This window comes from Diachasma alloeum, unplaced genomic scaffold (assembly GCF_001412515.2).
Source record: "Diachasma alloeum isolate Michigan unplaced genomic scaffold, Dall2.0 Dall_scaffold_00192, whole genome shotgun sequence".
Lineage (NCBI taxonomy): Eukaryota > Metazoa > Arthropoda > Insecta > Hymenoptera > Braconidae > Diachasma > Diachasma alloeum.
In genome coordinates, this window is record NW_021680357.1 from 1,081,739 (window position 1) to 1,093,710 (window position 11,972).

The window sequence follows — 11,972 nt, forward strand, 5'->3', positions numbered from 1 at the left end:
TTTTTCTACAAACCTTTTTCATAACATTTTCTGTGGTACTCACTCTCTACAGAATTTTCCACTCCATCTATATGCCATCTATAGAATTTTTCTATACCCTCTATAGAAATTTATATAGGCACATTTGCTATAGGTTTTTCTATAAACCTTTTTCATAACATTTTCTGTGGGACTCACTCTATAGAATTTTCCACATCATCTATATACCATCTATAAAATTTGTCTGCGCAAGCTATAGAATTTTTTATAGAAACCTTTTCTATGAACTTTTCTATATCACCTTTTCTCATAATATTTTTTTTAACGTGAAAAATTGATGTTCTTCCAGACAATATCAAACCAATCGAGCTACCACGGAGATGGAATGCGGGTACAACACTTGTTGGAAAAACGGGAATAATTACCGGCTGGGGTAACATCGCAGCAGACAGCGCAATACAGGACTTGAAATGGGGCGCAGTACCAATAATCAGCAACCGGGAGTGCTCCGGCTACTGGCGGCAAGTGGGCAAAAAAACTATTTGCACTGCAGCAAGGGCGCCAGCTATTTCATGCGGGGGAGACAGTGGTGGTCCTCTTGCGCTTGGAACCGACAGCGGCCCGATGCTAATTGGTATCGTCAGTTTTAGTGGCGACTCTTGTTCGGGTACAAAACCCGTTGTTTTCACACGGGTTTCCTCGTACGTACGATGGATACAAGAAGTCACAAATGAGATGTTTTGAGTCCCTGGACCACACCTCGCGTCTCACATTACCCAGAAATTTACCCAATGAACTAATGACTGACGTATACTTTTAGATTTAATTTTATAATTTTAATTTTACTTGATAATTTTAGTATTACTCAATAATTTTAGATTCACTTGACAAGAAAAATGTAAATAAGTGTGGAAACAATTACCGACTGACGAAAAAATGTAAATATGTATTGACACAATTGCCAAGTTATGAACAAATGTAAATAAAGAAATTTAAACAGTTGAATCCTTTCTGTTTATTTATTTTTATTAGTCGTTTCCATTTTTTATTGTTTTCTGTTACTCGTTTGGAAAAATACGGCTGTGAGTCAATAAGTCGATGAGATAATCGCGGGCATAAGGAAAGTGGTAAAAATAGATAGTAATGAGTGATAGGGGGAATTCCCAGAACATCTTCTTTCTCTCTCATTAGCTCGTAAAAAAGTCGACGTAATTTCAACGAGTTCCACAATAATCGCAATATTATAAATGAAAAAAAAATAGAGTATACTATACGTAAACAATTTGTATGATAGAATCAAGTATGATAGAATCCGAACAGAGGTGGGACTAGCAGACAATTTTGAAGACTGTTCAAATGGAGCCAACTGTTATCTGAAAATTGAGAAATTTCTTAAAGAAACCAAACTCATGAATAAGATCGGAAACATATAGTATATGGAAGTCACCATTCTGAGCCCATCCAGTCATTGTATTCTCATGTATATATCTTTATCTAAAATTAAATTAAAATTAAATTAGAACAAATCGCCGTCAATTTCCAAGAAGGTGAGGGTCAACGGTTTACTCAATTAATGACTAGGTCTTATTCTCAAATTTCTGATAAATGGTTAATAAATTGAATTTAATACTCCCCGAAGACGGAACACAGGTGACAACACTAATGACAAAAATATAGTCTAATGGATAAAAAATGGATTGAAAAAGCCCAAAATGAATCCATTACGTTGATGATGAACCAATTTCTCGATGAGTGTCATCATATTAATCGGCCTTCAAAGATCATCAAATGATGACACAGTTTTGACTCTCGTCCATTTATAAACGGGAGCTCCCAAATGTTCTTCAATTTGTGAATCGAAGGGCTGGAGAGAACTACGGCATGAATTTCTGAAAAATTGAATCATGGAATTTCAAAGAATAATCCGCATAAACACAATAATTGGAATTTCTATCTTGTATCTGAGTGTCTGCGCGACATCTTCAACAACACCTCCGACCAAATTACCATCTAACGAGACTGGTAAGTTGCACTCTTCTATACGCATATGTGTTGCACATCGTATTTGAAATTGGGCTGAAATATTCGTAGTGATATTTTTTCTTGTGCGTTTTAAGGGGAGACTACTATGAATTTTCAAAGTCGTATGGGTTATTGGAATGACTTTTCATACGTTGAAGATCGATTATATAGATCTGAAAACGAATAATTGGTGCAAAAAAAATTTTTGTTGTTGTTCGTTTGCCCGAAAACGCTTAAAATGCCAAAAACAGGCCGGGGCCTTCAATTTTTGAGCCACGAAGGATTTTTTGTTTTCAAAATTTTCGGGCTAGTAATTACGAGCTAGTAATTACGAGCTAGTTTTTTTTTAATTCGCCTCTTACATGCCTAAATTTTCTGTTTTTCTATTTTTTTACATAAATAGTGAATTTTTTTATATGATAAAAACCGAAATCAGCTGTATAGGATTCGAATTCCAAAAAACTGACTCGTAATTGTTGTCTCACACATTTTTCCGAAAATGTTGAAAAAAAAAAATCTTTTGTAGCTCAAACATTGGAGGCCCTGGACTATTTTTAACATTTTAAGCGTTTTCGGGCAAATGAACAATAAACAAGATTTTTTTTGCACTAATTATTTGTTTTCAGATCTATATAATCGATCTTCAACGGTTGAAAAGTCTCACTCCAATAACCCACAACTTTTAAAACTCAGTAGTCTGCCCTTGAGGGAGTTTTAAAAGTCGCGGGCTGTTGGCATGTGATTTCTCATACATTGAAGATCGACTATATATGTCTAAAAAAGGACAATTAGTACAAAAAAATTAATTGTTTATTGATCGATTGTCTCGCAGACGCTTAAAATGTTAAAAATAGTTCAGGACCTGCAATTTTTGAGCTAGAGGTTTTTTTCAACATTTTTGGGAAAATGTGTAAATAAGAATTACACATTAGTTTATTAAAATTCAACTGTTGCACAGCTAATTTCGTTATTTTTTAAATAAAAAATTGCACCATTCATGTAAACTAGCCCGAAAAAGTGTCAAAAACTACACTGAGAAAAAACATTTCTAATATCTAAAACATATTGTCTTGAGACAAGTAAATTTTCTTCAATTGCTTAATTCCCTCAGGCATCTCAACTTACATCACCCGAGAAAGGCCTCATGCTTTAAAATATTCTTGTACTCACGTATGATTTTGTCGCAAATGAATTTACTTAAATCACGCAGAAGAATCGTCAATCTTCTAGTCTTTCTTGTTTTCATGATTTTTTCGTTATGCACTTCCAATATTGCAATATGTAAAATATTCATGACGTAACGCGGAACGATAGTGATGAATGAAAATTTATTCGAGTTCCGTGAAGCGCACATATTCTGAGATTTGAGCCGTTGAAAATAATTTACTTCTCTCAAGAAAATATGTTTCAGATATTAGAAATTTTTTTGTCAGTGTATATTACCCACGGGGAGAAATATTCAATAAAAATTACCAGAAAAAATACGTAAAAATTACGTTTCGAAACGTAATCTGGGAGCGAAGTAAAATTCAATAAAAAGTGTCAATCATCACGTAAATTCTACGATCTGTTCCGTAAAAATTACTCATCCGTCCGACGCCTCACGGCTAGCCATGAGTCACCGTTAGGGGGAGATTTTAACAACACGTTCCTTCCAGAAAAATTACGTGACTTTTTCGTATTTTTTCGGTGACAGACCCGAAAATTTACTGAACGTTTCAGATTTATTTTCTTATATTCCTATAGAAATTCACTGAAAACGATTCTCGCCTGCGGATTACGTGAAATGTTCCGTAATTTTTCTTGAATATTTCTTTCCGTGCCGCTTCGCTGAATTTGGCTATAATTCGACGTAATTTAACGAAGAAAAAATAAAAAAATTCCATGAAATATGCTTGCTCTTGTAATGTCATCATATTGGCACCCTATCTTATTGAGCTGATCATTTCCGGTTCCTCAGAGTTTACACCAATCGTCGGCGGTCAATATGCGAAACCTGGACAATTTCCATGGATGGCTGTGGTATATCACCTATATTGGGCAGGCCAGTTCGGCAACTGCGGTGGAAGTATAATATCAGAGAGATGGGTACTCACTGCTGGCCATTGTGTTGTTGGCGGCCCACGAAGATACCTCGTGGTTGTTGGAGAGACTGACAAGAGAAAAATCAGGGGCGAGAGGTACCTAGGCCAAGGGGTCGCGATGATAACGACAAAAGTAGTGCTCCATCCACAGTACCATTTGACTAACAACGATATTGCATTACTATACATGCCACAAGAAATTAAATTTGGACGTAAGTTTTTAATGAAATGCACGGAGAGAAATATTCAGTAAAAATTACGGAACAATTCACGTAATCCGCAGTGGGGAATAGTTTTCCGGCAATTTTTATAGCAATGGAAGAGAAGAAATCTGAAACGTTCAGTGAATTCTCGGGTTCATCACCGAACAACGTACGAAATTGTCACGTCATTTTTCCCGAAGATGTAAAATCTTACAGAAACTTTCCGACTTATTATGCCTCAAAAATTAAAACAAACAAAACGTAATTTCAATAACGCTAAATATTCATGAATTTGTTCAAATTTTTCTCACGCAATTTAGGGATGGAAAATGGTTGAAATGCCGATATTCTTTCAGAAAATATCAACTTAATCGGACTAGCAGGGCCGAGTTATGCGGGTGACACATTTGTTGGAAAACGGGTACTAATTGTTGGGTGGGGCCTCACCGGATATTCCTTATCAGAAGACTTGAAATGGGGCAAAGTGCCAATATTAAGCCAAAATCAGTGCTCACGCTACTGGTATCAAGCGAATGCAAATCATATTTGCACTGCACCGATGACTGGAACTGATGCATGCGTAGGAGACAGTGGTGGCCCGCTTGTGATTGGAACCGACCGCGGCTCAATGCAAATTGGTATTGTCAGTTTCGGTGATAACAGATGTCCGAGCTCGATACCCGGTGTTTTCACACGGGTTTCCTCATTCATAGGATGGATACAACGAGTGACATCGCAACAGTTTTGAATCCCAGGACCACGTCTCGTTCTAATATTATCCAGAAATTTATCCATTTATTTATTTAGTGATACTGTCATTTATTTATTTAATAGGTACTGTCTAGCGTATCTATAATACTATCATTATAATCCTATTTTACATTTACTTAAAAAAACGAAGAACATGTGAGCAAGTATTGAAATAATCACAAAATTATGAAAAAATGAAAATGAAAATTGAAAAAATTTATTCCCTTTTATTTCTTTATTACCATTCCTCGTTTCCAACACCAAAGGCCCATCGATTAAATTCGAATATACGTAATCAATGCTTTTTTTTTATATTTTCTTTTTGGGATTCTTTATCAATACCTGATGGCTCCTTTAAGAACTTAGTCACCTCATTGAGAGAAATTGATATCTTCACAATGAAAATGTGCTTACGCGAATTTTTATTTGATTTTATTTTATTATATCCATTAGAAATTATTAAACTGACGGATGTAACAAGAAAGGACCACAGGAATAGAGCAGCCAAGACCCCATGCTTATACGTTCTTACATCAAAGTAGTACATAGTACCCTTGAACTTACGATTTCAAGAGAAAAAAAATTGAACGAAATAGTATATTTCGTGTCGAGTGCCACTGGGCTTTTCTATTCATTGGATTTCTATTTTTTTTCTAAATATTCGTCTCGATGTTACCACCTATCAAGTTCTCTTAAGGGAAAAGAGAACCCCTGGTCTATATGAATTATTAGAATTGTGTTCTCTTCTACAATTATTACTTTATATCTATGAAATTACTTTATCGACTCAATCGTTGCATTGTTGATTCAATGAAATAGTTCCATAAATTAAAAATAATAATTGCAGGAGAAAACACAATTCTAAAAGTTCATAGAAACGCAGGGGTTCCGTTTCACCTTAATATAGTGAAACATATTGCATTACTTCGGTATTTTGGGTTCTCGGAATTTGCATTTACAAACGGACCCTTCTTCGCGGCGAGAGAGCGAGAGCGCTGAGTCAGAAAGAGATGCGTGCGGAGGCAATGGTGGGGGAACGAGCCGGTAAGTGGCCTGCGCCTGACGTCCGCGCGCATTGGAAAAGAGCGAAAGAGAGTGGAGAGGGAACAATCAGTGAGGGGAATTGCAATGGTGGGGGAACGTTTCCCCTCGTGCGGTGGGACGTGGTGCACTTACGAAGGTGATCAGTTATAGCAGTCCCATTGTAACGCATAAAGTACCGGTCACTAGTTTGTGTTGGATAAGCTGGAACCCCTCCTTGTTTTTTTCTTTAATTAGAGAAATCCACCAAAGAACTCGAAAAATTCAAGTGAAGGAATGTCAGCAGGCAAACAAGGCAATTGCATTGTCGTCCATTAAGCATTTGTCCTTTAATGCTGGCCCCCCACGTCGCAGATAATCACCCATTTTACGCTAATGAGGGAAAATTTTGGCCCTCATTAAGGTACAAATTGGAGAGCCCAAAGGGCGGAGACCTCAATGCATGTATCGAAGCGCTGAGGAGTACTCCTGCACAAATTTCCACGGAATTGAATCATGGAACTTCAGAGAATAATCCGTAGAATCGCGACTTTTGGAATTTGTATCTCGTATCTGAGTGTCTGTGTGATGTCTTCACCAATACCTCCGGCCGAATTAAAGAATAACAAGTCTGGTAAGGTGCATTCTTATTTGAAATTTTTGTATTTGTATTCCTTCTTTTGCATCCGGATGGAAGCTTTGTAATCGTTCAAATTTAAGTTTCATATTTTTTGAATTTTTTCTATTTGTCACTAAATGAGGTCTAAAAAGTTCAATTACGCGATTTTTAGATGGTGTCTGTATGTGGTTTTTTTCGTGAGTGGCTCTGAATGCAGAATTATTTCACAGGACAATATAATACGCTAAATTTTAATGACATTTCAATTGATGATAGTACTATGCCCTGCAAAAATAGAAGAAGCGAATAGTGAAATAAGAATTTACAAAAGAGAATACATTCGGAAGCGAATTGCTAATTTACAAGCAACAATAACTATACTTATTTATTTAAAAAATTCAGTTGTCCACTTGTTTCATTCCGAATGAAAATATTCAGTCGCTTTTTCAACAACTCATTGTAAATGTATAGAATCAGATCATTTGTAAATTTTATCATGAATTTAGACATAATTTGACACAAATAATCGAGAAAGAAAATAAAAAAATTCCACGAAATATCCTTGCCCTTGGAATATCGCTATATTGATACCATATCTTGAGCTAATCATTGTCCTATTTCCAGAATTCACACCAATCGTCGACGGTCACTATGCGAAACCTGGACAATTTCCATGGATGGCTATGGTACATCAATTATTGACGAATGCGCATCATATAATCTGTGGTGGAAGTATAATATCAGAGAGATGGGTACTCACCGCTGGTCATTGTATAGTTAAAGACCCACAAAAGTACCTTGTAGTTTTTGGAGACATTGATAGCAGAAACATCGTTGGTGCCAACTACCAAGGACCAGGGACCTCGATGATAACGAGAAAAAGTGTGCTCCATCCGCAGTATAAGGAGTATGAGATTGATATTGGATTACTCTACATGCCGAGAGAAATTCATTTTGGAAGTAGGTTTTAATCAAACATATCGGCGACCCCTAATGATGTCTATAGAATTTTCTATAAATACCTTCGATATAATTAGCTGTAGCAATATTTTCAATAGATTTATTTATGCAACCTTTCTCGTATGATTTACTAGTGGAACTATCCCATCTATAGAAATTTCTATAGGGATATTTTTTATTTACTTTTTCATATAGACTTTAATAGAATTTTCGTATTTATAGAATTTTCTACTCACCCTTTCTATAGAATTCTCTATAGAAAGTGCCTTTTTGACGTGGATACCTCTTTAATTTCCAGTGCTATCTGTCGGAATTCTAGAAACTTATAGATTTTTCCAGAAAATTCTCCGGTTTTACAGAAAATTCAGGGACATTTCCAGGTTTTATGAAAAATTTGAGAACTCTCCGGTGTTCTAGACAAATCGAGAAAATTTTGCAGATAATTCGAAGAAATTCTTCGGTTTTATAAACAATTCGAGAAAGTCCTCTGGTTTTCGAAAAAATTGGAGGGAATTCTCTGGTTTCACAGATAACTCGGGAAAGTTTTCTGGTTTTCAAGGAAAATCGGAAACATTCTCCGGTTTTCTAGAAAATTTGACAAAATTCTCTGATTTTATAAAAATTTCGGGAAAGCCTTCCAATTTTCGAGGAAATTTTCAGGCTTCACAGAAAATTTCGGAAAAATTCTCCACTTTTCTGGAAAAAAAAATCGAGACAATTTTCCGGAAAATTAAAAAAAATCTTGAATTTTCTAGAACATTCGTCAACGAACCCGCACTCGAATAACAACCTAGACGTGTCCACGTTAACCCTATCGGTCACCTTATGATGGAAACCCTGCCGCGCGTCGTTTTTCTTTAATTACAATTGACTGGCTAACCGGAAAAATTGGAAAAAATTCGACCTTGTCAATTGAAGTGTCTAAAAAATTATACTAGTTTTTCGAACAACAGATTTTCCAAAATTCCTGAAGAAAACAAAATATTTCGGACAGATGAATTATTTTTTCCCATGTTAAATGAAATTGCCCACGACGCGACGTTGCCGGAAACTCGCTCAACGCGCCCGAGCAGTGTATAATAAATTCGGCAACGCTAAAGCCTAAACGGCAGCGGATTCCCGCGGAGGTGACCAAGTGGCAGGGTCGCGTCTGGTGACCAGACTAGGGTTAAATCTAACTCCTGTGTCAGAGATACAGCCACTTAAGATTTTCCAAACATTAAACATCGGCATTCTTCCAGGGAATATCCAACAAATCGCATTAGCAGGGCGTAGCTATCAGGGTCACTCATTGGTTGGAAAAACGGCATTAATTGCTGGCTGGGGTTATACCGGATCAAAAGACTCAGTGCCAAAGTTGAAGTGGGGCGAATTATCGATAATAAGCAACGAAGAGTGCTCTGGCAGGTGGAAGGTGCACAGCAGTCAGATTTGCACTGAACCAGGGGAGTCAGGTGATGTGTGCCAGGGAGACAGTGGTGGTCCTCTTATGCTTGGCACCAAGGATGGTCCAGTCGTAATTGGTATTGTCAGTTTTGGCGATAAATTTTGCCCGAGTTCAGCTCCCGGTGTTTTCACACGGGTTTCCGCATTTATAAAGTGGATAAGACAAGTTACAAGAAGAAAACCTGAAGTAACTCAATCACTTCGCTATTATATTACCAAATAAGGTACTGACTGATGTGTACTGTTACACGCACGAAAAAATTTAATAGAAAAACCTAGCGAATTCGCTAGACAATTCTAATGGATTTCTTTGGCTCAAATTTCCCAAGTTTTTTCTTTTCTATTTTTCTGCACCTGTCATCAAGAAAATGAAACAAAAAATTTTTGAAAATTTGAGCAGAAGAAATTGTACGGAAAATATCTCATCAGAATAAGTTGTATAGAAAAATAGGATTTTAATGACTTTTCCTACAGAATATTTTCTATTGAACATTCTAATAGAAGCGACCAAAAACTAATAGAATTTCAACAGAAATCCAAAAGAATTGTCCAGCGAATTTGCTAGGTTTTTCTATTAAATTTTCTCATACGTGTATTTTAGCCTAATATTATATTTACCGTACATACGTACACATATACATTATATTTGAGGGTTATATTAATCCTCAATCACTCGCGCTCGGTCCGTCATCCGTCGCACGGTTAGTGCGGCGCCGCTGGGTTAAACCAAGCTGTTGCCACGTTGGCGCTTACCGCTACGTGCGCATTTCAAGCCTGGCAGTGAATGTAGCAACACTGTCGCTCGTGCGGTCGACAAGGACTCACTCGCACCGGACAGCGCGGCGCCACTTTTCTGTCCATTAGACGTTTCCTTTCTTTTTTCTAGCTAAACACATTTTCCGAGAAAAAAGGGACAGCGCCAGCGCTTAATAAAGGCATTGAACTAGCTCTAATTTCTTCAGAATTTTTAAGAGTCCAGTAATATGCTAAAATATAAATAAGCTAAAGTATAAAAAATGTAAACAACTATTGAACTAATGACGAAGTTATGAAAAAAGGAACAATTGACTCCTGTTCATTTCTCCATTTTCATTACTTATTTAAATTTTTTTATTTTTTTTCTGTTCATCATTTTGAGAACTGTTCTTGTGAATCAGACTAACAAATCGAAGAGATAACCGCGCGCATAAGGAAATTGTTAAAAATAAATACTGGTGAAAAATATGAGAAATCCCAAGAATATTTCTTTTCTTTCTTATCAAGCTCATTAAAAAATCGACGTCACTGAAACGAGTTTCACAACAATCGCAACATTACGAAAGTACATCAACGTACTATGCGTAAAAATATATTTACGACCTTTTCAGATAACTGAATAAATAATTAAATATATAAATTTATATATACATCTGTATACTTTTCTGCAAATAAACAATTATTACTTAAAAAATATATAAATAATATTAAAGCGATAAATTTATTTCTCCATATAAAAAGAAAATGAGGAGGTTCAAAAATTCAGAAGACGCTCCCGATTCTGGCCCTGATGCCATTGAGAATGAATTATTAGCTCTATCTCTCTAATAGGTTTATATCTCTGTTTCAAATCCTTGAAAAATAATAATAAGAGTATATTTCAGTAGCGAAGTGGTACAAGGAGATAAGTGCATTTTCTTCGAAATTAGTAATAATATCATAATAATGTCTCTAAAGATGATGTCTGTTTAATAATATTATTATATAATAATATTATTGCCATTTGAAAATTAATATTTCATTGTGATTCACAAACATTTTTTTTTTTTTTTGAATGTACTTATCTCCTGTTACCGCTACTTCCGCTGCTGATTTCATAGTATTCTATGTAAGAAAATGAAAAAACGATTTTTGTTGTATAAACGAACACTGAAATACAGTAGACTCTCCTTAATTCCCACAGCTCGGGGGGTGTCCTTGAAGCCATTTCATGTGAAATGTGAGTAAAGGCGAGACCCCCACTCCGCCAGTTCAGGGGGGGGGTAGAGAAGGGAATAATGGGGAGGATTGCGGCAGTGGGAGGGAAGGAACTTAACCTTCTGTGACCCACTACGCACTCCGCAGCGCATGACGTCACTGAGAAGGATAAACGGTAAATGTGGAGTGGGGGGAGGATTTTGAGGAGAAGCAGGCCTCGAGGGGAATGAGTGCGAATTATGGAATGGGAGAATTAAGGACGTACTAAATCCTCAATTCTACTACTTTCGACCAAAATTCACGTTTTTCTTTCATTTTTCTGGCAAATTATTGATCGGATTGACGCGAAATAATAAACCGTTTTTGAGTTTTATTATTATTGACTGACTCACGAAGTTTCATGATAGTGCAATCATTTTCCTGAATTTTTTCTAAAGTTTTGTGAATTTCTGATGAGTTTTAGACCAAACGCAGGAAAATGATTACACGATCATGAAATTTCGTGAGTCATTGAGTAATTATGAAACAAAAATGGTAGGGGAGGGTGGGGCAAAACGGACATATGTTTGTTGAAACGGTTATACTGATAATTAACACCATGGAATGTCTTTCTCGGACCACAGAATGACTATCTAAAGTGATAATCGCGTTGGCGAAAGTTATTTAATTATTATCAGAAAACCGACTGCAATGGTTAGGTGGATGAGGTGTTGCTCCGGCGGACATCCAAGCTAAGCAGCGTTGAGCTGGGTTAGTACTTGGATGGGTGACCGCTTAGGAACACCGCGCTCGCACAAAAATTGCGGGCGGTAGGTAAGATCCGATCAATTAGCCCCTCATGTATAGATATTCCAAATTTTTATTTTTTTCCTCATTGAAGTAGTTTTGAAGAAAATTGCGAGCTAATAAAAAACATTTGCTAGTTAGTACTTTTTT

The 11,972-nt window shown here is 36.4% G+C and overlaps 3 protein-coding genes across 3 annotated transcripts in view; all 3 read left to right on the plus strand.

Moving 5' to 3' along the window:
- The window catches only part of LOC107048391 (chymotrypsin B), a 19,517-nt gene extending 18,650 nt beyond the window's left edge, over positions 1-867 (plus strand). Inside the window, exons 3-4 of the mRNA XM_029126797.1 lie at positions 329-646; positions 839-867. Of these exons, the coding sequence (XP_028982630.1) occupies positions 329-646; positions 839-867 (347 nt within the window). The remainder of the gene's footprint in view (positions 1-328; positions 647-838) is intronic.
- Positions 868-3,999: 3,132 nt separating this feature from the next.
- Positions 4,000-5,194, plus strand: LOC114841707 (chymotrypsinogen A-like). Its single transcript, XM_029126801.1, has 2 exons — positions 4,000-4,297; positions 4,645-5,194. Exons 1-2 carry the CDS (start codon positions 4,015-4,017, stop codon positions 5,034-5,036), a joined length of 675 nt encoding a protein of 224 aa, XP_028982634.1. The 5' UTR covers positions 4,000-4,014; the 3' UTR covers positions 5,037-5,194.
- Positions 5,195-6,048: 854 nt separating this feature from the next.
- LOC107048392 (chymotrypsinogen A) lies at positions 6,049-9,306 on the plus strand. Its single transcript, XM_029126798.1, has 3 exons — positions 6,049-6,082; positions 7,302-7,637; positions 8,879-9,306. The coding sequence occupies exons 1-3, from the start codon at positions 6,049-6,051 to the stop codon at positions 9,304-9,306; spliced, it is 798 nt and encodes a 265-aa protein (XP_028982631.1).
- The last annotated feature ends 2,666 nt before the right edge of the window (positions 9,307-11,972 follow it).